At 43.2% G+C, this 26,784-nt stretch overlaps 1 protein-coding gene across 1 annotated transcript in view; it reads left to right on the forward strand.

The window, feature by feature from the left end:
* Positions 1–480: 480 nt before the first annotated feature.
* The window catches only part of LOC149472905 (chloride anion exchanger-like), a 102,934-nt gene continuing 76,630 nt past the window's right edge, over positions 481–26,784 (forward strand). The window contains exons 1-3 of the mRNA XM_089685132.1: positions 481–557; positions 15,094–15,309; positions 24,357–24,496. Of these exons, the coding sequence (XP_089541258.1) occupies positions 15,161–15,309; positions 24,357–24,496 (289 nt within the window). The 5' untranslated portion in view covers positions 481–557; positions 15,094–15,160. The remainder of the gene's footprint in view (positions 558–15,093; positions 15,310–24,356; positions 24,497–26,784) is intronic.

Below are 26,784 nucleotides of genomic sequence, written 5' to 3' on the forward strand. Positions count from 1 at the left end.
TAAACTGATCTTTTACTGTAATCTCGTGAGATTATAGTAAAATCAGCCATTTTCCAGCGTTTGGAGACCGTTCTCCCTTCATTTGGAGAACTGATCTACATCTGCTTCATAAACGGCATTCACAGGAGAACTGTGTTCTCCGAGAATGCCGGAGAACTGAGCAGCGATCTATTACCGCTGGTTCATAAACGGACACCTTAGTTTGCAGAAAAGCTGATATTGCCTGTTTGAATCAACTATAGCCAGAAGAAAGGGAACTTGTTTTCCTGTTTTTAATTGAAAGTAAAATAAAAAGCAATTTCTAACCATATCTGTATGGATATATTAAAAAATAAACATTCTCAAAGGAACTGTGATATCAGTTCTTAAATCGATTGAAGTCCCAAAGGTCACAAAATCTTCTTCTGATTAGTCAAGGTTAATCATTACTATAGGCAGTCTGAGCCTGTACGTGAACACGTGTAACATTAGTGGAAGAAACCTCTATCCTCCAACACCTTCTTCTAACGGGAGCTTACATTACACCAGTTGTTTTCTTTCTTGGAATGACATGAAAGGTAAGAAATTCTTACACAAATGATAGCATTTTACAGCAAAATGGCTTTAGGTTGTATTAAAATGTGCATGAGATAACTCAGGTAATTCACTTTTCACTTCGTAAAGTGTATGTGTACTTTGTAAAGTGAATGTTCACACATCTTAGTAAATGAGATGAAATAGTTTTCTCTTTAATTATCCAATCCTTTGCAAGCAAAATCCATTTTTTTTATTTGCATTGTACATGATTGGGTATTCAAAGGGAACACAGCCTTAGGCGAACAGCCTTTACTTTCTTTAGTAAATCAACCCCACTGAACTGTGTGACGAGCTTAATAAATCTATTTTTGTATAATAGACTGTATGAAAATTAAGGTCAATTAAGGCAGAATCATTTTGGACCAACAACTTTATGAAAACACAAGAAGCGGCATTTATAATTTCCATCACATAACAAGGGAATGCATAAATTCCTCCCTCAGCTGCTCTAAAGTAGACAGAATGAAACTTGCCCCAATTGCTACTTAGTCCCCAATCACACTTAACGTAAGTGTAGTCAGGCATATTTTTTGTACGTTTATATGCAACTTGTACTACCAGAGCAGAATCTGACATTTTTTGCCCCATAGACTCATAATTCAGAAGCAGATATGTGTGTATTTAGTCACATAGGCTTTTAGTATAGGAGCATAATCAGGGATTTTGGTCCCATAGACTTGTATTACAGGAGCAGAATTGGGGACCATTGGCCCTATAGTCTTGTAGTACAAGAGCATATTTAGGCATTTATGGTTCCATAAACTTGTAGTACAGGAGCAGAGTTGGGTGTTTTTGGCCCCATAGACTTGTAGTACAGGAGCATAATGAGGCTTTTTTGGTCCCATAGACTTGTAGTACAGGAGCAGAGTCAGGTGTTTTTGATCACATAGGCTTGTAGTACAGATGCAGAATCAAGCATTTTTGGTGCCATAGAAATGTAGTACAAGAGCAGAATCAGGTGTTTTTGGGTCCATGTACTTGCAGTACAAAAGCAGAATCTGGTGTTTTTAGTGCCATAGATTTATGATACAGGAGCATATTCAGGCATTTTTGGTCCCATAGATCTGTACTACAGAAGCAGAAATGGACATTATTGGCCCTATAGACTTGTATTACAGGAGCATATTCAGGCAGTTTTGGTCCCATAGACTTGTAGTACCGGAGCAGAGTTGGGTGTTTTTGGTCACATAGACTTGTAGTACAGAAGCAGAACCAAGCATTTTTTGTCCCGTAGAAATGTAGTACAGGAGCAGAATCAGGTGTTTTTGGTCCCATGGACTTGTAGTACAGGAGCATAAACATGCATTGTTCATGCATTTTTCAGGCACTCCCATTGAAGTCTATGTGGCCAGAAACTGGTTATTCTTTCCCAAAGAAACTCATATAGTTTTTTGAGCTTCACATTACAAGCGACAAGCATTTTCAGACACACATAATAAAATCTATGGAGGCAAAAGTATGTGATTCCCCCCAAAAGGAGCTCATGTAACGTTTTTGACACAGCTCTTAGGAGTGAATGGGGGTTTAATTGTACGTTGGTTTAAAGAGGAAATATATCACAAAAAGTGATAAATAATTTTCATACCTGTGCAAATCTGTCGCAGTTGGTTGCCCAGGATTTCAGTCGCAGGAGTTACAAATACACAAAAAAAACTGTTGCATGAACATTGATAAGTGAAAGGCAGCCTGATTTGCATCTAATAGTGTTGCTCATTTGCTTGATAAATATTACCCAGGAAATCTATTATATATTCCATGTCTCTATATGTATGTGTTTGCATGTTCAAACTGTTTATTGGATGTAAGCTAGATTAGGTCTTTTGTATCCCTCTTTTACATTATCTTTGGCTTGTTGTAGAGGATTTTCATTGTCAGAACGAACATAGGTAATCTTTTTATACAAAAAGTAACAAAATGAACCAGATCAAACCCTTTGGCATTGCAGGAAAATCTACAGTGTCCATAAACTAGAGGCAGCTTAAAGCAGACCTTCCGTGGAAATTTTAGCATAATTCCTGTATATTTTAGACACATGCACTTTCAACTAAAGTATATAGAAATGCATAAAAAGGAATGTCAATGAACATTACTACATACTGTACATTGATATGCAGTTTCATGGATTTGATTGATTTCAATAAAAGCACATGTGCATTAAAACAAAAAAAAATATAAAGAAAATAAAAAGTGTGAATGCAGCCTTAAGAATAGATACTACCCAACTGGTTTCCTAACACAAACCATTAGAAAACTCCTCTACCACTTTATAGTAATTGTCTAATGACAAACAAAGCCAATTGATAGTATACCTCTAGACACAGGTGTTTTTTTAAGTAATCTTTATTTTTCAAACAAGGGTTTTCATATACATAAACAGAAAAAAAGAACAGTAACATACATAGAAGTTTGGGTAACAGTGTTAGCATGTGTCATGGCTAACACTGAGTTTAATGTAGGCATGAGGGAGAAAGTCTCTGCAAAAATAAATACACAGCAGAGGTTACTCTGTGATCATTTGGCTCATACTGCAATATGTACCTAGAAGCCATGAGCAATAAAGTAGGAAGAGAACAAAAAGGGTAAGCAACAATAATAAGAAAAAAGGTGGTGGTGGTGGGGGAACACAAAACATTCTCAACCACTCTGTTATGTAGGCAAATCTACAATAATGGCAAACTCGCAGTTCTGACTCAGGCATAAACATACAGAAGCTTAGGTTCGGATATCATATGAACTCAAGTACATGGGAGCATATGAGAAAGTACTTTGGGAGTGAGTATCAGGAAGGCCCTGGAGGGGGGGGTTGTGAAGCCCCTGAGGACCCTAAGGTCTCTGAAGTGTAGTGAATCCATGTAGCCCAGATGGAATAAAACTTGCTGTATAAGTCCTTGCATGTGGCCATTCATTCCTTCGCCTTCATCACATTGTTCACCAGCTTGATTTACTCGACTCAAACAGGAACCTGAGACTTTTTCAAACACATTGGGATCAAGTGACGTGCGGCGTTTAAAAGATGTGGGAGAACAGTTTTCCTGTAGTGGTTGAGAGGGATGGAGGGCATGAAGCAAGAACTGCAGAGGGGATTCAGGTCCATCAATGTCATGGATCATTTTAATTTGAGCTCTAATGTCTTGCCAAATGGGATGTAGCTTGGGGCACTCCCACCAAATGTGGATGAAGGTACCACAATGGCCACAATATCTCCAACATAGGCCAGACACAGAGGGGTAAATCTTAGCTAGTTTAGAAGGGACTCTGTACCAGCTAGTGAGCAGTTTGAAGCTGTTTTCCTGCATTTTTGTATCAGTCGAGCTGGTATGGGTTAAGTGGTATAGGTGGTCAAGTTGAGTGTCTGAAAAGTGATGCTGAAGGTCTCTCTCCCATTCCGCATGAAAAAAGGTTTCCCAGATGGATCCTTCGACTGGAACAGTTTGTTCAACACCGAAAGGGAGTGAAGGACTGTGGCGTTTCCAAATTGTGTCATAGCAGAAGGAGGGTGAATTTTGCGTGACTGGTTATGAACAAAATGATGGAGCTGTCTGTAGTGTCATCTATCCGTTGGGAAACACCCATACTTCTCCCGTAGCACTTCCAGGGTAAGCAGACCCTACTCATGAACAAATCTAACCACATCGCATCTCACCGTCCACCGCCCACAACCTGAAAAAGGAGTTGTTCACCTGGTTCAAACCAGGTGAAACCCCCTAAACAGGTGAGAGGGGAGACCAGGGGTGACAAACTCCCTTGTCTATTTAACACATCCCAGAGAGTCAAAACATGGGCGGTAGTGGAAGAGGTGGATGCAGCAAGTCCTCTGAATGAGCAGGGTAGCCATGAGGCATGAGACAGGTTGTGGCCGGTCAAAACCTTCTCCAGGGAAACCCAGCGTTTATCCGTAACATGATGGTGCCAATCCAATAACTTCTGTAGTGCCATGGCCTCATAAGAGTGGTGAAGGGCTGGGATACCAAGACCACCCACTTGTTTAGGGTGCTCCAAAATGTGAAATCCCAGATGAGGGCAGAGCTTTATCCAGACAAAGCATATGAAAAGGCTATTGAGGCTTGAGAAGAAAGACCTGGGCAAAAATATAGGTACCATTTGTAGATAAAAGAGAATCCTAGGCAAGATGTTCATTTTCAATATATTTACATGACCCATCAAGGAGAATGAGGTGTGGTCCAAAGTGGTAAAGTCTGTTCATATAGTGTTGAGCAATGGGGCATAATTACAGGAATATAGCTATAACAATGAGTCAGAAGGTGGATACCTAAGTATTTTAAGGAGTTCTGGCACCAAGTAAATGAGAATGAAGCTTGCAACTGTGTTCAGGGATGGAAAGCGGCAATATATCAGATTTGCTAGTTTATTTTGAAGTTAGAGAGTTGATGAAATCCCTGTAATTCAGCCATGATGTTAGGGAAGGATATCAAGGGGTCTGTCACATAGAACAATACATCATCCACGCATGCAAAAAGCTTATGCTTAGACATAGATGTTTTATATATAATATCTTAAATTAGAAGCCAACAATGAATACCCAAGTATGTCAGATTTTTTAAGCCCAGTTGAAGTCTGACATCTTTTTATCTCTTTATAGTCTTGAACCCAGGTTATTTTTTGTGACTGATTTTGGAATGGAAATGTGTTAAAGTACCTGTCCCTCAAAAATACTGCCCTTCTCACCAGTGTTCTGCACTGCCAATAGTCGCAACTCTCAGTACAAGTATCCTCACACAAACTTGTATTACAGAAAAAGGGGTGGAGGAAGCTCTCAGACCAGCTCTGTTGCTGAGTGCTGATTATTGACAGCACTGGATCTAACTCTGGTGACCATTGAACATCACAACCATATTCAGATACCCAGCTCAGCTGCTGTATCAGAAAAGTGGAGTTATGACAATAGGACAATGTCTAACAATATATTTCAGTGATTTCAATTGTGACTGAGGCTTGTGTTGCACATCTGTAGTGCAGTAGAAAGATGCATGTAATATTTTTGTAATACATTGTACCACAGTGCACTGTTGCCCCACACATCATGGAGTGCTACAAAGCATGCTTATTTACAGGTGCACAGTATAGCAGTGAGAGTCCAGCCTTTGTACTTTCCAGGGAGCAGGTAGATCCCTGGGAATACTTTTCTGTTTCAATATTTTTATTAGGAAAGTTTTGTTTTTAAGAATATAACAAGCTCAAAATATGCCCTCGCAGGGGCAGAGCAGAATAATAGCATATAAACAGAGACCTCCTGCTGACTTGTATTAGTCAAATAACGAAATGTCCAATGACATCAAGAAGGGATGGCAAAAAAACTGAGCCAAATAGCAGCAGTAATCCAACATAACATCGGAAGAAAAGAGAAAAGAAGAAAGGTTACAAGAAAAGAAAATAAAACAAAAGGGAATCAGAAAGAAAACATTAAAGAAGGGAAACTAGAGGGATCACGGATCCGGGGCTATCACAGGCAGCGACTATAGGAGGCCATAACTAGTAGGAGGCAGGGATGGTAAGGAATAACGTATCCAAGGTTCCCAAACCTTAAGGAATCTCGGATGAGAATCATGAAGAATGCTAGACATCTGTTTATTGAACAACATAGCATTCATCCGGGTCTTCACCTGGGAATACTTTTTTCACCTGACAAGCATATTCACAGTGCTGAGTGGCTGAGCTGTGAACAACATCTTTAGCTTACAATAATTCAGTATGTAATGCAAAAAATAATTAGAAGTCAGCTGAAAACTCTGCCAGCCACCTCTCCCCCATATTTATCTTTGCACTGGTGCCAAAAGCTATGGAATTGATTTACTAAAACTGGAGAGTGCAACATTTGGTGCAGCTGTGCACAGTAGTCAATCAGCTTCTAACCTCAGCTTGTTCAATTAAGCTTTCATAATAAAATCTGGAAAATGGTTTCTATGCTGAGCTGCACCAGATTTTGCACTCTCTGGTTTTAGTAAATCAACCCCTATGTGTTGTGGTAATTATATTCCAAAGATGTCAGACTTATGTTTCTGGCAATGACCACAGTCAGTATTTTTGTTAAAGGACAGCTTATCACTTGGAGCAACATTTATTCTCAGTGACAGCTTCCTGCATTGTGGCACAGCATAACAACTTAAATTTCGATATGCTGCCCTTGATGACCATCATTGCTTTCCTATCGCAGTATCTTCATTTTTCTCATTTCTTTGCTTTTTTCAATTCTCCAGATACTTGCAGGGCCTGATTTTCCCGATTGGTCATGGTCCAATAAGCACAATTATTTCTAATTGGCACAATGTGAAGTCTTTGTTTATTGTCTGGATGTCTAAAATGCAAATCCACAAATTTGAATGTGAACTTTGAAAGTGTTTATATCATGATTTATATGTTTTTTATCATGTTTTTGCAGTTTCCCAGGCAACATATATTCAATAATGAACTATATCGATCAAAAACGTTATCTGTCTAAAGATTACATACACTCAGTGGTGTAGTTTGTAGCTGCCCTCTTTTTCTGTACAGTAGAATTTTCGTAACAAGTACACCCAAATTAACTTTTGACAGCTACAAAAAAAAAGCACAATTCCTTGCCTAAATCTGCAGGTAAAGTACTAAAAGGGCACAAATATGCTAATGTAATAACTTACAATAGCTTAAAGCAGAAATAAAGTCATACTTACCGCCTCACTAATGGCCTGAAGTCTGCAAGGGGTCCCTTGCCAGCACCCGCATGTTCATCCCAGATTCTTTTGGGTGCTGGTCTTCAGACATTTTCATTGGCTGGTGCAAGATTTAGTCATCCCAGCACACAAGGACTATGCCAGCAGTGCAAATTGAGCTGCACATGTGCGGCCACAGAAGACTGCAATCATGTTTCTTTAGAAACAATTAGCCTGCCTGCTCATACATTTTTGTATGATGACATTAATTCCACTTTAAAGTAACAGCCTCAGCATTGGTTCAAAACAGAAAGGGCATGAGATAATAGTTAATAATTTTTTCTGTCTCTGTGAATTTATTTCTGGTTCTGACCACTGACCTATGGGGGAGGAGGGTGTAAATGTAGTCTGCAGTATTTTACAGTGTAAACATGATTTTGTAGCAACTATTGGAACATTTTTTCCAGTGTTGGGGACAGAAACAACTAGAGCAGCTATCATCTAGCTTTTTTATTTAATATTACAAGTTTATTGAGAATAAAATTACAATATAGAAAATGAAATACACGAACATGCTCATATTCATCTCTGCATAAAATGGAATGCCAACAAGGTTGGAATCAAAGACTGTCATTGATATAAAACAGTTTTCATCTGTCTAACACATACAATATTGTTCCATGCTAGTTCAGCTGGTGCTTATAAGAAAGTGGTGGTAGACCAACTCATCAAATAATAAGCCTATGATGTTAGTTATTCTCAAAATCTGTGCAAATGTTAATCAAAACCATGTAGGCTATTACGAGATAAAATGTTAATTAAAGAAATAAAGCAAAGAGGTTAAGAAGAAAAGAGAAGAGATACCCCACACTTTCCACAATAAAAGAAACCTGCACATCTGGAAAGAAATACGAACTCAAAATATTTCCACAGAATGCACACATAGTAGATCATCTTCTGTGAAAGGGCTGCTCGTTTCTCAAACTTTTTACACCTTACATTTGTGGTCAGTCGAAAGAATGTCCCCTGTACCCCATTCTGGTGGTGGCCAGAATACACCCTGTACAGACTGCTAAAACAAGTACTGGTGTCATGCAGCTGTCTTTGCCAAATGGCATTGACCCCGAAACTATGCAAGCACCATAAAATGAGATGTCAGTCAGCCACAGCTTAAGGAACCCCTAGCAACTTCTGGAGGAACCCTAGGGTTCCACGGAACCCTGGTTTATAATGACTGTACTAGATAATATGTAAACAGCATTACTTTTTTAGATGCTTCAAACACACTTTGTTTTTATATCAGCTATGTGGTTGGGATGCAAGGTAGGACCCGATGTCAGAAAGTTGGGTCTCTGTCAGAGGTCATGGGTCTTACAGCAGGACAATGACACAAAGCACACTTCAAAAAGCAACCAGAAATGGTTTCAGACCAAGTGCCGGAAAGTACTGAACTGGCCAGCAATGAGTCCAGATCTCAATCTCATCAAGTACTTGTGGAGAGATCGCAAAACAGCAGTCAGGAAAAGGAACCCTTCCAATCTGAGAGAACTGGAGCAGTTGGCAAAAGAAGAGTAGTCCAAAATTCCAGCAGAGAGGTGTAAGAAACTCATTGATGGTTACAGGAAGCAATTGATTTCAGTTATTTTTCCAAGGGGTGTGCTACCAAATATTAAATTGAGGGTGCTAAAAATTTTGTCCAGTCCATTTTTGGAGTTTGGCATGGAATGTGTCAGATTGGCTGTTTTTTTCTTAATTTTTTTGTGTCATATCAATACAAACAAAAGAAAGAAACATGAGGACGCCTAAACATTTGTAATTGCAACACTTTTCTGGGCAAAGTGGTGCATTATCTAACAGAAATGCAGGGGTGCCAATATTTTGGCCATGAATGTATCTTGTGATTGTACAACAGGGTATACCATTTGGCTGATTCTATCATGTAGCAACTTGACCTCCAATGGGGGAGATTTACTAAAACTGGTTCAATCAGAATCTGGTGCAGCTGTGCATGGTAACTGTCAGGGCAGGAGCTGAGGAACGGACAGGCAGGCCTAACAATGTAACGCACTGGCTGACGACAACCACCACCCACAGACCGAAGTCCCTCAGGGCGCGGAGTCTAAGTCCCAGGCTGCCCTTCACCAGGGCCCCTGATGGTGGGGATGGACTTGACGCAGCCAGGAACCAGGTCGCGGCCCCCGAGACACCTCAGCTGCGGTAATGGCCGCCGCCAATGGCGTGTAGCTGGTGGAAGAGACAAAAGAGTAGTCAGACAAGCCGGGGTCAACAACAACAGGACAGAACAGTACAGGACAGCAGACGAGAATCACAGGTCACGAGCCGGGTTCAGCAACAGAGGGTCAGATCAAAGGAGAATACAAAGAATAGTCAAGACAAGCCGAATCAGATACCAGGAGAGTCACGAGAGTCAGAACAGAGTAACAGCAACACAAAGACACAAGACACAAGTGCAAAGAGCATGTGCGGGCCACAGGCTTATATGTCATCAGCCACACCCCTCTGGAGGATGGACCACAGAAACCTGAAGGCATAAAAGGGCTCCCATCATGCACAGCAGAATCCAAGATGGACACCAGCACATGAAGTAACATAACCACAGGGAAAAGGTAGGACCTTGACAGTACCTCCCCCTCAAGGGCCCCTCCCCCTCCGCGGCTCAACAAAAGGTTTCTGAGGAAAGCGGGTATGAAAAGCGCGGAGGAGGGCAGGAGCATGGACATCCGCGGAAGGAACCCAGGAACGCTCCTCGGGACCATAACCACGCCAATGAACCAGGAACTGTAATTGACCGCGCACCAATCGAGAGTCCAGGATCCGGCTCACCTCATACTCCTCATGACCGTCAACCCGGACAGGACGGGGCCGAGGAAGAGAGGTAGTGAAGCGATTGCAGATCAGAGGTTTCAACAGGGAAACATGAAAGATATTGGAGATCCGCATCCCAGACGGAAGGGCAAGTGCATAGGCCACCGGATTCACTTTGCGGAGAATGCGGAAAGGACCGACAAAACGGGGAGCCAGTTTGGGTGTGGGCACCCGAAGATTGAGGTTGCGAGTAGACAACCACACCCGATCGCCGACCTGGTATGAAGGAGCGGGCAACCGTCTGCGATCAGCCTGGAACTTCTGGCGCTGAGCTGAGTCCCTCAAGGCCCTCTGGATCTGCCCCCAAGAAGAACGCAGGGCAGCAAGATGGTTCTCCACAGCCGGAATGTCCTGTGGTGAGAACCTCTCAGGTAATACCGCGGGTTGAAACCCATAGTTGGCCATGAAGGGAGACATCCCGGTGGAGGAGTTGACCGCCGAGTTCCTGGCAAACTCTGCCCACGGCAGGAGATCGGCCCAATCATCCTGATGGTCTGAAATATAACACCGAAGGAATTGTTCTAAGGCCTGATTGGAACGCTCCGCAGCCCCATTGGACTGCGGGTGGTAGGCTGATGAAAAGGAGAGACTAATACCCAACTGGGAGCAGAAGGCACGCCAGAATCTGGACACGAACTGACTCCCGCGGTCTGAGACAATCACCTTAGGTAACCCATGCAGGCGAAAAATCTCCCTGGAAAAGACCGTGGCCAGTTCCTGCGCTGTGGGTAATTTCCTGAGTGGAATGCAATGGCACATCTTGGAAAACCGATCGACGATCATGAGGATGACCGTATGACCCCGAGACACCGGGAGGTCTACAATAAAGTCCATCCCTAGATGTGACCAAGGACGCTCCCCATTGGGAATGGGTTGCAGAAGACCCAAAGGGAGATGCCGTGGAGACTTATTCTGGGCACAGATCGAACATGCCGCTACATAAGAGGCAATGTCGGCACGGAGGGTTGGCCACCAGAATAAGCGAGAGACGACCCAACACAGCTGGTTCTTCCCTGGATGCCCGGCAGTTTTGGCGTTATGGTAGGTACGCAGCAGGCGGGTGCGCAATCCCTCGGGTACGAAACATCTACCCTCCGGCCTCCCGGGAGGAGCATCAGTTTGAGCCGCCAAAATCTGCTCCCCAAGGGGAGAGGTCAGACTGGTGCGAATGGCAGCCAGGATCTGATCTGGAGGTATAAGTGAGATTGGCTCAGAGTCCTCCCTGGAGAACTCAGAGTATTGCCGTGATAACGCATCAGCCCTGACATTCTTGGAACCAGGCAAATATGAAACCACATAGTTGAAGCGTGACAAGAACAGAGCCCATCTGGCCTGGCGGGGTGTCAATCTCTTGGCCTCCGAAAGATAAGTCAGGTTCTTGTGATCGGTAAGAATGAGGACCGGAACCGCGGAACCCTCGAGCAGGTGCCTCCATTCCTTGAGAGCCAGAATGATGACCAACAACTCTCGATCTCCAATCTGGTAGTTGCACTCAGCCGAGGAAAGCTTCCTGGAGTAGAACCCGCAGGGAAGTAGGGGTCCATCGGGTGACCGACGCTGAGACAGGAGAGCCCCTACTCCCGTCTCGGAAGCATCAACTTCGAGGACGAAGGGCAACCCAGGATTGGGATGCGAAAGAATCGGAGCCGAAGCAAAGGCAGCTTTCAGAGCCTCGAAAGCTCTGATGGCCTCGGATGGCCACTCGTGAGGGTTACTCCCCTTCTTGGTTAGGTCACAGAGAGGCTTTGCCAATGTGGAGAAGTTCCTGATGAACTTCCGATAGTAGTTGGCAAAACCCAGAAAGCGCTGAATGGGCCGAAGACCATTGGGACGAGGCCACTGCAGAACTGCCGCAACCTTCTGAGGGTCCATGGAAAATCCCTCCGCGGAAATTATGTAGCCCAAAAAGGCAACCTGGGATCGATGGAACTCGCACTTCTCGAGTTTACAAAAGAGTCCGTTCTCACGCAATCGTTGCAGCACCTGCTTAACATCCTGGACATGGGACTCCATGGAGGTAGAGTAAACCAAGATGTCATCCAGGTAAACCACTACGCATTGCTGCAACAAATCACGAAGGACATCGTTTATGAATTCCTGAAAGACCGCGGGCGCGTTACACAATCCGAAGGGCATCACCAGGTATTCGTAGTGCCCAGTTCTGGTGTTAAACGCGGTCTTCCACTCATCCCCCTGTCTGATCCGTACGAGGTTGTACGCCGCCCTAAGGTCGAGTTTGGTAAAAACCGTTGCTCCCTTAAGGCGGTCGAATAACTCAGAAATCAAAGGAATTGGATATGCATTTTTAATGGTAATCCGATTGAGACCCCTATAATCGATGCAGGGCCTCAATTCCCCACCTTTCTTCTTTACGAAAAAAAACCCCGCTCCTGCTGGGGAAGTAGACTTACGAATGTGCCCCCGGGAAAGCGCATCCACCACGTACTCCTCCATGGCCTTATTCTCCGCAACCGAGAGAGGGTACACCCTGCCACGTGGAGGAGTGGCCCCGGGTTGCAGGGATATGGCGCAGTCGTAAGGACGATGCGGTGGTAAGGTACCAGCACGTACCTTATCGAACACGTCCCGGTATTCCCCATAGTCGGTGGGCAACGCAGAGTCTGAGGAGGCACACAATACCTTAACCGGCCCCCGGATGCACCCGGCCCCACACTGTGGAGACCATGAGAGAATCTCGGCTGTTTGCCAATTGAAGGTTGGATTGTGCCTCTGGAGCCAGGGATACCCCAAAACCACCGAATAGTGTGGGGAAGAAATCACCTGAAAACAGGCCAACTCCCTGTGAACAGCCCCAATGGCTACCTCTATTGGCAGGGTCTCGTGGGTAACCTGCGGCGGCTGCAGGGGCCTGCCATCTATTGCTTCGAGAACCAATGGGGCAGCACGAGCCTGCAGGGGAATGGAGTGCTGCGCAGCAAACGAGCTGTCCAAGAACAACCCACCGGCCCCAGAGTCTACCAACGCCTGGGCCGTCACCGAGCCCCCTGTCCAAGAAAGGACCACGGTGATCAGTGGCTTATCCTTGCGGAACGCCGGGGACGAGGAAACTCCACCCAAGATCTGTCCCCGACATGATCTCAGGTGCGAGCGTTTCCCGGACGGACCGGACAAGACTGCCGAAAGTGCCCACCGAGGCCACAGTACAGGCAGCGACCCTCCCGACGCCGAGCGGCCCGCTCCCCCTCGGAAAGGCGAGCAAACCCCAGCTGCATGGGTTCCCCACCAGACAAGCTATCCCCAGGAGGAGTGGGAGGAGAGGGAGGAACGGGTGGGACAGAAAACGCAGGTGCCAGTCGATTGGAAGGCCTCCGCAGGCGTTCCTTGAGTGAAGGCCTCTCCCTGAGCCTGGTGTCAATCAGGATCAGGAAAGAGATGAGCTCCTCCAACACCACAGGCAGTTCCTTAGCTGCAATCTCGTCCTTCAATGAGTCAGAAAGACCCTGAGAAAACGCAGCCACCAGAGCCTCATTGTTCCAACCGACCTCTGCCGCCAGGGTACGAAACTCTATAGCGTACTCGGCCACGGTCCGTGAACCCTGATGCATGGTCATGAGCAGCTTGGCCGCCGAGGCGGAACGAGCCGGTACGTCGAATACCCTACGGAAGGCATCGACAAAACCAGAAAAATCTTGAATCACCGGGTCGTTCCTCTCCCATAAGGGATTTGCCCAGGCCAAGGCCTTGTCTGAGAGCAGTGAGATGAGGAACCCCACCTTTGACCTCTCAGACGGAAAGGCGTGGGGTATTAATTCAAAATAAATACCCACCTGGTTGAGGAACCCACGACACTGACTCGGCTCACCCCCAAAGCGCTGTGGAAGAGGGGCTGAACCGGTCATACCTCTGGACACCGCGGGTGCCGCATCAGCCGCGGCGGTAGGCACAGCAAGCGGAACAGCAGCGGAAGCGACCACCGGAGCGACAACCGGCCTAATAACACCAGGAGTAAGGTGCGCGGTGCGTGCAAGCAGAGTTTGCAACGCCTGAGCGAACTGATCCAACAGGTGATCCTGTTGATCGAGTCTGGCGACTAGCATTGGGAGCGAAGGCGTGCCTGCACCGTCAGGGTTCATGGCACTTGTGTAATGTCAGGGCAGGAGCTGAGGAACGGACAGGCAGGCCTAACAATGTAACGCACTGGCTGACGACAACCACCACCCACAGACCGAAGTCCCTCAGGGCGCGGAGTCTAAGTCCCAGGCTGCCCTTCACCAGGGCCCCTGATGGTGGGGATGGACTTGACGCAGCCAGGAACCAGGTCGCGGCCCCCGAGACACCTCAGCTGCGGTAATGGCCGCCGCCAATGGCGTGTAGCTGGTGGAAGAGACAAAAGAGTAGTCAGACAAGCCGGGGTCAACAACAACAGGACAGAACAGTACAGGACAGCAGACGAGAATCACAGGTCACGAGCCGGGTTCAGCAACAGAGGGTCAGATCAAAGGAGAATACAAAGAATAGTCAAGACAAGCCGAATCAGATACCAGGAGAGTCACGAGAGTCAGAACAGAGTAACAGCAACACAAAGACACAAGACACAAGTGCAAAGAGCATGTGCGGGCCACAGGCTTATATGTCATCAGCCACACCCCTCTGGAGGATGGACCACAGAAACCTGAAGGCATAAAAGGGCTCCCATCATGCACAGCAGAATCCAAGATGGACACCAGCACATGAAGTAACATAACCACAGGGAAAAGGTAGGACCTTGACAGTAACCAATCAGCTTCTAACTTCAGCTTGTTCAATTAAGCCCTGGCAAAAAAAAAACTGGAAGCTGATTGGTTTCTATGCAGAACTGCACCAGTGTTTGTGCCATGCAGTTTTAGTAAATAACCCTCAAAGTTTTTCATTTTTTCAAACGACTTGTGAGTGCCAGAGATTGTTATTTGAACTTCATAATTGAATATATTGTCAAGATCCTTCAGCTGGTTATCTTAATATATTGATATTTTTTGTTTTTCAGATCAGAAGGTCAGTACTTTTATTTAAAAAAGAATTAAGCTTTTCGAGCAGCCACTTGCATTTTTAAAATGGAAGCACAAGAACAGGATGCAAAGAAAATGGAGAATAAATATTTGGTATCCAGACCTATCTATTCTGAGGATTCCTTCAGTGCTGATCATGAAATAGTAGAAAGATCCCATACCACAATAGTGGATCTCCTGAAACGGACATGTGGGTAAGTAGAAACAACACTTACAAATACAGTACATATGTTTCATCAGCTTACCCAGCACCTTGATATGCTTTTAATTAGGCCATATTTGTCATTATTTCACTTCAAATGCTGTTCCATTTTAACCTGCAATTCCATCCCATCAAAAAGTATTTGAAAGAAGAAAGTAGGAAACTGTTTATATTTCCAGGAAATCCAAGCTATCTGATTTATCTGCCCATATTGCATTTTGTCTTGGAGTATGACAATGACCTGTTGAATTTTAATAATTCTCTATAATGTTGTGTTGTTTGCAAAAACAACAACATTCCTTTCTATTTTATCTATCATTAATATACAATAAAAGACAATTCTAGCCAACAAATACAACTGAACAGCAAACTCTGCAGCTGTGCTTAAGTCAGAACATTCACATCATTTAGCACAATCTGAGTTCTTTGTGATCCTTTGCAGCCAGATGGCACAGAGTTCTTCTAAGTCAGTGGTCACTAAATGGCGGACTGTGGTCCAAGAATGGCCCCAGCAGTGCTCCCTTCTGGAACGCCAGCCCGCAATGACAGATCTGCCACTGAGCAGGGCGGTCATCATGGCAACATGACATCACAGTGTGGGCCCCACCCCTTGCAGCAGGGGTATAGATAAGGGGGAAGTCAGGGGGGTCTGAACCCCCCCCACCCAGAGGAGAGTTGCCAACCATCCCTGCAGCCCTCGAAATTTCCACTCGCCCGTGAGTGGAAATAATGTGGGGGACGGCAAGCAGTGCTAGGACTAGGGGTGTGTGGGAAGGGTGGCAGTGGAGGCAGTGACAAGCAGCAATCTCCTGTATGGCTTTCACTAAATCAGCTGGAAGCTACAGGAGACAGAGGAGGAGGTGCAGCTTCCAGCTGCTTTATTGAAAGCCATACAGGAGATCGCGGCTTGTCACCGTCCCCACCGCTGCAAAGAACATACTTGATGACTCAGTTTTCTTAATACCCCCCTGCCCCCCTCCCTTCCACCACTGCTGTGTTCTTCTCAATGCCCAGCCCCTCCCTCCATCCTCCGCACTAATAGGAGAAGAGGGGAGAGAGACTGGATATGCTCTGCCTCCCCCTGTGCCCGCGCACACTCCAGTCCGTGCAGCTTCAGAGGATGTGTGAGTGGGAAACTAAACACAGCAGCTGACATCACTTTTGCATCTGAATGAGTCATGTGAGTCCAACCTACCTTTCACCCACCCACCCCTCCCTTCCTTCCACCCCTCCCTTCCTTCCTTCCACCCCTCCCTTCCTCCCTTCTTTTCTTCCACTCTTTCCTCCCTTCCATCCACCCACCATTTCCTTCCTTTCTTTAGTGACCGGACCTCCTTGAATTTTAATTCAGTACCCCTGATCTAAGTGGTGTGCAGTGTGAGTGTGTAAGTGAGAGACAGCAAGCAGCCTGCAATGTTTAATAGCTTTCTTCCTAAAGAAATGGAATTTTTCTTAATAACTGTATGAATCTTCAATTTATTATTAATCAATATTACACCCAACACCACCCTCCCTCACTGACTGTATCTCAGACTATCCCTGTATTTGAGGGATGATGTTGGGAAGCGTGGTGCTCAATGGCAGCTTGTATTCTCTTATCATTGTTGGGGCAGGAACATGTTTATTAAATTATATTAAAGAGCATGCAAAACTGATACGGGATAATACATCTAGTATTACGCCATTGTAATTAAAAAATCATTAACCTTTGGAATTATTCATGTGGCAAACATGCAGAGAACAGCAGAGTAATAATCACCGATAATACTAGTTCACCTTCTGCCTATATCAATTCTAAACATTTACGTTGGTTTGTTCTTGATAGTTTACGATTGTCCTCCCTATTAGAGTTTAAAAACATTTTCAGAATTTTAAAATGAGGAGACAGAGACCTGGGAGAGCCACTTCTCTCATGCACATAACTAGGTCAAGATGGGGCTCAGGTGGGTATAAGAGGGGGTGCTGCACCCGAAGGCTTTTTTCCTTAATGCATAGAATGCATTAAGGCAAACAACATTCTGCTTTTATAACCACTTTAATTTTATTTTTAGCCTGAAAGCAGTCCCTGATTGATAGCTAGGAGCTCTTTTTCCCATCGTTGCTACTAGGTATCTGTATACTTAGTCCAAAAAAAGGTAAATTAGTGAAGAGGCCAACAGGATTCTGAGCATAAGAGATGAGAGCAAAGGGGAAGCCTCACTGTCAGAATCAGGCTCAGAATTTAAACCTGTAGAAAGCAGCAGCACCCTGACAGCTAGCTCAGAAAATGTTGAAGAGGTCCCTGCTAAAATTAGGCGTGCCCAACCCCACGTTGCTAAAGTGCTAGACGTGCATGATTATGCTCAGCTGTCGCAGGGCACAAATGCTAGCTCTGCATTACTTTTTGGTGATCTGGCGAGCACCAGCGATGTAGTACATCCTGGCCTTTTAGACATCAGCAGTACAGTATTTCATGGTGAAGTGGCAAGCACCAACAGTGCAGTGCAAGCTGGTGAGGTGGCTAGCGTAATGTAACCACAGCCACCAAGAATTAGTAGACTTCCAGAGGTGCTTGCAAACCTCTATTGGCTGCCCCCAGATTCAGCAGCACCCATTATCCCCCCATTCACACCCCAGGAGGAAATAGCCAGCTTACCAATGCCCCATGACTTTTTTTTAGCTGTTTTTCACCGAAGACCTCTATAATTTGATTTGATGTGATAGTGTGGAACTTGTTATCACCCTTATTATGTAAGGCATACCATTTGTACATGGTCAACCTTTATGCAAGCATACCATTTTTTAGACATTTGTTCCTTCAAAAAATTGGCTGCTGTGGTACCATGTGATCTAATCGCAGGGGCTTCCCCCAACAGTTGGTTAACCCCCCACTTAGAAAGGGGGAGAAAGCATGCTTTCTAACCTGCTACCAGCAGGAAAATGGAAGGACAAATGTGATGTATTCATCTTGTTTTCCATTCACCCAGACTCAATGGTCCAAATTAACACAGCGTCTGGTGTCATTGAAAAGGCTCCCTGCATCCATTACTATAATCTAAATAAGGGAGCTGTAGACTTCAATGACCAAATGATGAAGCCATATTTAGCCTCCTACAGAGCTAGACACTGGTTCAAAAAAGTTTCTATATATTTATTTAAATTGGCTCTATACAATGCGTTTTTTTTTTTTACAAAGGTACTGGAAGAACCGGATCCTTCCTAAAACTGTAGCCCATTAGCATAGCATAGTGTAGGGATCTATACAATTCTGCGCAAGAAGGGTCTCTAAAGATGTTAGGTAGTCAGGAAACAGGCTGGACAATAAAAAGAACTTTGCATGTATGCCCAACATTAGGGGTGTGGCAGAATCATCTTATGCTTTCCATACATGCAATGTTTTTAAAGGCCATAAAATGCCAAGACAGGTAAAATACCCTTAAAATTATCCCTTTTGGAATGTAGATACCTCAAGGTATTTGCTGAGAACCATGTTATGTCCCTGAAAGATTTCATTTTTTTTAGTTTTTAGAAATGCGAAAAAAAAATTATATTTTTTACACAAAGTTGTCACTTACTGTAAATGATACAGATTCTGCTACTTTACCTGAGTATGGGGATACCATATATGTGATACCTTTTTGGCATACAGGGGTCCAAAGTTCAATGACCACCTTCAGGATTTCAAAGGTTGTAAAGGTTGGGCATTTTAACTACCCATAAATTGACTGGAGTAATGGTACTGATGGAACAGTTAAAGGGCAAACATTTTTAAGCCTACTACAGGACAATTTTATGGTACAGTTTATAGAGGCCCCAACTAGGAATGATGCTCTGCTGGACTTGGTAATCTCAAACCATGCAGAGCTTATTATTAATGTCCATATAAAAGAACATTTGGGTAGCAGTGACCATATCATGATTTCATTTATTGTTAGCTGTAAACAGCAAGCACATATGGAAAAAATCAAAATGCTCAATTTTAAAAGAGCTAATTTTCCAAGGATGAGAGCTGCTCTCCAAGACTTAGACTGGGAGGGAATATTGGCATCAATGAACACAACACAGAAATGGGAGTTCTTCAAAAAGACTGAATGTGAACACACTGCAAAATATATTCCCATGGGCAACAAGTTTAAAAGGCTAAAAATCATACCTATGTGGCTTATGGCCAAAGTTAAAAAAGCTATAGATAATAAGAAAATAGCTTTTTATTAAATATAAAAATGAAGGAATGTTATCATCGTTTAAACATTGCAAATAATATAATACAATATGCAAAAAGGAAATAAAGGCCACAAAAATTGAAAACGAAAGACACATTGCAAAAGATAGCAGGACCAACCTCAAAAAAATTATTCAAATATATCAATAGTAAAAAGATCATGTAGGCCCTTTACAAAATAATCTAGAGTGGGTGACTGGGGACAAAGAGAAGGCAAATGTATTAAATACCTTCTTCAGCTCTGTGTTTACAAAGGAGCATGGGAAGCTCTTGTCCATAATGGGCATGGTATTGACACAGCTCCAGATGATCCACATTGGCTCACAATTGATATGATCCAAAAATATTTAGACAGAATAAAGGTGAATAAAGCACCTGGACCGGATGGCATACACCCACAGGTCCTTAAAGAATTGATCTCTGTCATTTCAAAGCTATTGTTTCTAATTTTTAGGGACTCTTTAATGTCTGGCATAGTACCACTGGATTGGCATAAGGCCAATGTGGTGCCAGTATTTAAAAAAGTGTTAAAATATTTACCAAGTAATTATAGACCTGTTAGTTTAACTTCTATAGTTGGGAAGATACTGGAGAGTTTAAATAAAAGACCACATAGATGAGTTCTTGCTGGAAAAAAATATTTTAAGCAACAGACAGCATGGATTCATGAAAGACAGAAGTTGTCAAACAAATCTGATTTCTTTTTATGAGCAGGTGAGCAAAACCTTGGACAGAGGGGTGGCATTGGACATGGTATACCTGGATTTTGCAAAAGCATTTGTCATACACGGCTTATGAGTAAGGTAAAGTCTACAGGCTTGGAAAAATCTGTATGCACCGTATTTTCCGGCGTATAAGATGACTTTTTATACTTAAAAATGTACCCCAAAAATTGGGGGTTGTCTTATATGCGGGGTATACAATGTTAACCTTTAGTTCGTTTGGGTCAAGCTGGCTCAAAACAATCGTCCCTAATCTGTCAGCCCGCTGGATGTGCGGTAATACTGTATGTACGGTAGCTTCGGCTACATACAGTATACAGTTTTACAGTATACCGTGCTGAGCCAAGCTGGCTCAAAACGAATGTCCCTACAGTATAAACCATTAACCATTTTAATTAAAAAATCTGATGTTTTTAAATGGTGTTGCCTCAGAAGGGGGGTAGTCTTATTCAACGAGTATAACCCAAAACCTATGTTTTAACTGGAAAATTAGGGGGTCGTCTTATATACCCAGTCGCCTTATACGCCGGCAAATATGGTAAATGGGTAGAAAACTGGCTAAAAGATCATATTTAGAGAGTAGTGGTTAATGATTCATACTCTGAATGGTCTATGGTTGTCAGTGGTGTACCCCAAGGTTCAGTGTTGGGACCCTTACTTTTTAATATATTTATAAACAATATAGGGTCTGGGATTAAAATTACCATTTTGGTCTTTGCAGATGACACCAAGCTGTGCAGTGGAATAACATCCTTACAGTGCGTCTCCAACTTACAAGCCGACCTCAATGCACTGTTTAATTGGGCAACTATGTGGCAAATGAGGTTTAATGTTGATAAATGTAAGGTTATGCACTTGGCGGCTAAGAATATGCATGCATCATACATACTAGGGGGAGTACAACTGGGGGAATCAATGCCAAGCCGTGGTTTCTAAAGCGAGCAAAATCTTCTCTTGTATTAAAAGAGGTATAGACTCCAGAGAGAGCGATATCATTTTACCCCTTTACAAATCATTAGTAATACCTCATCTGGAATATGCAGTTCAATTTTGGGTACCAAATCACAAAAAGAACATTGGGGAACTAGAGAAAGTACAGAGAAGGGCAACCAAACTGATGAGGAAAGATTATAGGAACTGAATTTATTCTCTCTTGAGAAGAAGAGATTAAGGGGGGATTTGATCAACATGTATAAATACATCAGTGATTCATATAATGAACTCGGTCGGTCACTGGGAGCCCACCATGTTACTGGACTGGAGCTCCCTCAGAATAGGTAAGTATAAACATCTTCTTTATACAGTGTAGTTATTATAGGATTTAGAAGGGGTTGGAAGCAGATTTAAGCTTAGTAATTCTAGCCTGGAATTCTACTTAATATAACAATGATTTTGTGCTTTCTGTTTTTAAAGGATGCACAAATAATCGTACACATCAACATTTTGCTTGAAAACTGTACATTACTGTAAATCTGTTTAGAGGCACTAGCCTGTGAAATCATATATGTGGCCACAGCAGGCATATCTGTGCATGTGCATTGTGAAAACCCCAGTGCAGCATGCATCATGGCCTTTTTACATTTAATATTTTTTGATAGTTGTCTTTAATTATATCAATATGTGGTTTTGTTACAACATGGGAGCCAAGTGCAAAAAAGCAGAAAATCCCATTTCGTATGTCAGACACACCACTGCTTAGCTGGCATATACTCCATTAAATGCCACACCTATTACTAATTAGCCATATGTACACTGTGCATGCATGTGCAAGTGAATCACAGGCCTATTGTAAACAGTGCAAGAATATGATATGCACATCATTTTTGTTAAATCAAGCTCAGTCTGTGTAAGGTCAGGCATTTGATACAGCAGATAGTGCCCATATGACCTCTGAACTTTGACTCTCAAGCTGAAAAATCAGATTGATATGAAGTAAGTAATACAAAATAAGGAGTCAACTGAGAGGTTATGACAGGTAAGGTTGTACAATTGTAATAAATTAATAGAGAAGAGTTAAAGTTCTTGCATAAGTCCAGTTGTGACTGGTTCTCTTTAAAGTTGTCCATATGCTTGTTTGGCTGTTATACAACTATTCAACTATTGAAAGGCCTCTGCCTCCATCAGCGCCATATTGTACAAATGTGCAGTTGTTGTGTCCAATGCCATTGCACTTGTGGTTGATGTTCAAATTATTGAAAAATGGATACAATGTATTTTGTAACTAAAAGCTATTTTCTGGACAGAGTTTCCAACCCTGTTTGTGTGACAGGAACAAGGGGGTTGGCTTTTGCAACCTATGTGTTTTGCTAGCTAAAAGTATATTTTATTGATAGTCCTCATCAATAAAATATACTGTGAGGGTCTATGCACAGTCGATATAAAAAAATGCCACTGTTTGAGGCGTTCTGCTTTTTTTTCCTGCCTGCATTCGCCCCTCCATGTTAGCCTACACTATATTGCCAAAAGTATTGGGACACCGCTCCAAATGATTAGATTCAGGTGTTCCAATCACCTCCATGGCTACAGGTGTAAAAAAATCAAGCATCTGGGAATGTGGACTGCTTCTATAAACATTTGTGAAAGAATGGGTTGTTCTCAGGAGCTCAGTGAATTCAAGCATGGTACAGTGATAGGTTGAACTTGTCACCTGTGCAATAAGTCCATCCATGAAATTTCCTTGCTACTAAATATTCCATGGTCAACTGTTAATAGTATTGTAACAAAATGGAAGCAACTGGGAACAACAGCAACTCAGCCTCAAAGTGGTAAGCCATGTAAATGACAGAGCGGGGTCAGTGCATGCTGAATTGCACAGTGTGCAGAGGTCGCTGACTGTCTGCAGAGTCAATAGCTAAAGACCTCCAAACTTCATGTGGCCTTCAGCACAACAGTGTGTAGAGTGCTTCATAAAATGGGTTTCCATGGCCAAGAAGCTGCATCCGAGCCTTACATTGGATTCAGTGGTGTAAAGCACGCCAACACTGGACTCTAGAGCAGTGGAGATGTGTATTCTGGAGTGACGAATCAGGCGTCTCTTTCTTGCAATCTGATGGATGTGTCTGGGTTTGGTGGTTGCCAAATGAACAGTATTTGCCTGACTGCATTATGCCAAGTGTAAAGTTTGGTGGAGGGGGGATTATGGTGTGGGGTTGCTTTTCAGGGGTTGGGCTTGGCCCTTTAGTTCCGGTGAAGGGAACTCTTAAGGTGCCAGCATACCAAGACATTTTGGACAATTTCATGCTCCCAACATTCTGGGAACAGTTTAGGGATGGCCCTTTCCTGTTCCAACATGACTGCGAACCAGAGCACAAAGCAAGGTCCATAAAGAGATGGATGAGCGAGTCTGAGGTTGAGAAACTTGACTGGCCTGCATAGTGTCCTGACCTCAACCTGAAAGAACACCTTTGGGATGAATTAGAGCAGAGACTGTGAGCCAGACCTTCTCATCCAACATCAGTGTCTGACCTCACAAATATGCTTCTGGAAGAATGGTCAAACATTCTCACAAACACACTCCTAAACCTTGTGGACAGCCTTCCCAGAAGAGTTGAAGCTGTTATAGCTGCAAAGGGTGGGCCAACTCAATATTGAACCCTATGGACTAAGACTGAAATGGCATTAAATTTCATGTGCATGTAAAGGCAGGCGTCCCAATACTTTTGGCAATATAGTGTATGTGCCCATGCACACAAAGGTGATTAGAGGAGCTTAGAAGCAGGGGGGGGGGTTAGAGGCAGAAAAAAACCTTTCCTTTTGCATTTAAGAGTGGAGTATTTTGACATAACAAATGGTAAAAAACACCAAATGTGGCAAAAACGTGTTAACGTGGCAAAAATTGCATGTCAATGCGTGTTAATGATAGACTTGTTAAACACTTGGGTGTTTTTTCATTACATTCTGCCCAATGAAATTATGAAACGCCCAAGAAGTTGACACGCATAAATGCATTTACAAAACCATGGTTTAGGCACGTTCTTTTCAGCTACTTTTCTCCTGCCAGGAAGAAAACGTTTAGGATAGTGCCAGTGTGCATGCACCCTGATACATTTTATGCCATGGTCATTATAAACTGTTATTATGTGAGACTAAAATGAGTCACTTTTACTTTCATTGTAGATGTTCCTCTCAGAAAGCTAAGAGAGTTGCCTTATCTTTCTTCCCTATTATTTCCTGGCTCCCTGCTTATCGATTTAAGGAGTGGATTCTCAGTGACATCATATCAGGAGTTACAACAGGGCTTGTAGCTGTATTACAAGGTGAGCTCGCCTTACACAAATACAAAAAAAAAATATTTGAAAACATTGGCAGGCACATTCACCATGCTGCATGCAGAGTGAAAGGGTTGGAAGTCCAAAGGACCCCTAGGACCTGTTAACAACAGAAGATGTGGCTATTGCACATAGGTTGGTGGCACATAAGTCCCCTCTCCTTATTAAAGGGGGATGCTGAAGAACCCTGGCATATCAGCATCAAGTCTGGTACTTTTAGAGAAGTATTTTTGGGAACCCCTAACAAAGCATGGACAATGTTGAAAGCGATGTGAGTTGATGTATTCACGACAGAGAGGCACATGTTGGCTGGGGATAGCAACCTATCTACTTGGTGTCCTGGACCAGTAACATTAGAAAGGAGGCAAAGAAAAAACAGCACTAACCTGCGACATTCCAGCCTCACAATTACTACTAAAAAGGTGCTGCTTGTATGCATTATACATTATAAATACAAAAAAATGTTACGCAAATGTTAGCAAGTGCAGACCTGTACAGTAATATTTCAGCTAGCAATGTTCCATTGAATGTTAAAAAAAGAAATTAGTCTTTTGTATTCATTTTTAAATTTCAAATCCATTATTTTTCTCCCACTAAAATATTCAACAGTTTATCCTATGAAACATATATCCATAACATAGAGTATTTATAAGCTAAAATACCAAAATCAACTTAACTGCCAAAAAAGGAACAGGTAACGGGACTTCATATGTGCCACTGAGAAATCATGTTGAGGTAATAAAAGGTCCTAGACTCCAAAGACTATGAAACTGTCTATATATACGGATTCATTGCTTTTAACGTTGTCTTTGTATCTCGTTGAGGTTTTTATGATCACACAATAAAAGGTTGAGATTTTATTACCTCTCTGTGATTTCTCAGTGGAACATATAATGTCCCGTTACCTGTTCCTGCTTTCATCAGTAAAGGTGATCTTTGTATTTTTTGTGTCTACGTGGGGATGGTGTCCACTGAGAAATAATTTGTTCATATAGTATTACCAGAACATAACTCTAAATTATTTAACTACTTGCCTACTGTGGCCAATTCTGACATTTCTCACATTTTCTCAATGTAAAAATTGACATTTTGTTTGCTAGAAAATTACTTAGAACCCCCCGTTATATATTTTTAAGCAGAGTCCCTGGAGAATAAAATGGTAGCTATTGCAATTTTTCTTATGTCACATGGTATTTGTGTAGCGGTTTTTCAAAAGCAAATTTTTGTGAAAATTATTAGTGAACACAAACACAATATAATACCCATTTTTTTTCATAAAATATAAAAGATTATGTTATGCCAAATAAATAAATACCTAACATGTCACACTGTAAAATTAGATATGACCATGGAATGGCACCAGACTACAGTACTACCTAAAAATCTCCATAGGTGATGCTTTAAAAGCCTTTACACTTTACCAGTTTAGAGTTACACAGGAGTTCTGGTGCTAGGATTATTGCTCCTGCTCTGGCGTTCGTCACGATACCTCACATGTGCATTGCCATTACTGTTTACATACGTGTGAGGGATTTACGTATGTGCTCACATTTGTACACACGCACAGGTGGATGAGGGTGCTTTAAAGACAATTATTTATTTTATTTAAAACTTTTTTTTACACTGTTCCTTTAATTTTTTTTCAATCAACTTTATTGCTTTCACAAGGGATGAAAAACATCCCTTGTGATAGCATGGGCTGTGACAGGTCCTCTTTATGGAGAGATCTGGGATCTATTAGACCCCAGATCTCTCCTCTGGTCTTCAATGCAGCCGATCAGAGACAGATTGGCCTGATTGGCTGCTTCACTGGCCAGCAGGGGGGGACTGACCATTTGGAAACTCGGGCACTGCCCGAGGGCCCGGGGTCAGTAGGGGGCCCCATAAGATGCCCATGGTACCTTTTTCATAGGCTTTTTTGAGTTTGGGCAAGGACACAGGGGCCCCATGATCCCCTATTGCCCGGGGGCCCCATGAGTTGTCAGTCCGCCCCTGCTGGCCAGTAACAGGCCAGAAAACAAAGCACCAAAACGGAAGTGACAAAACCATGCAGCTTCCAGTTTCTGATCACACAGAGAGGTAGGAACAACATTAGTTCTTCTCCCTCTCTGCAGTGCACAGGATGCAGCTGGTCAGAGCAGTCTCAGACTACCCAATGGGGCAGGAAAGCCTGGGAAAAGAGGGGACAGCGGTGGTGGGACACCTCCTTCCACCATTTGTAGAAGTAATTGTGTGGCTGTAGAGCCACTCAAATCAATCCTACAAAAAAGAGCATT

This window comes from Staurois parvus, unplaced genomic scaffold (assembly GCF_062004578.1).
Source record: "Staurois parvus isolate SC_StPar_1 unplaced genomic scaffold, SC_StPar_1.0 ptg000019l, whole genome shotgun sequence".
In the NCBI taxonomy this organism is placed as follows: Eukaryota; Metazoa; Chordata; class Amphibia; order Anura; family Ranidae; genus Staurois; species Staurois parvus.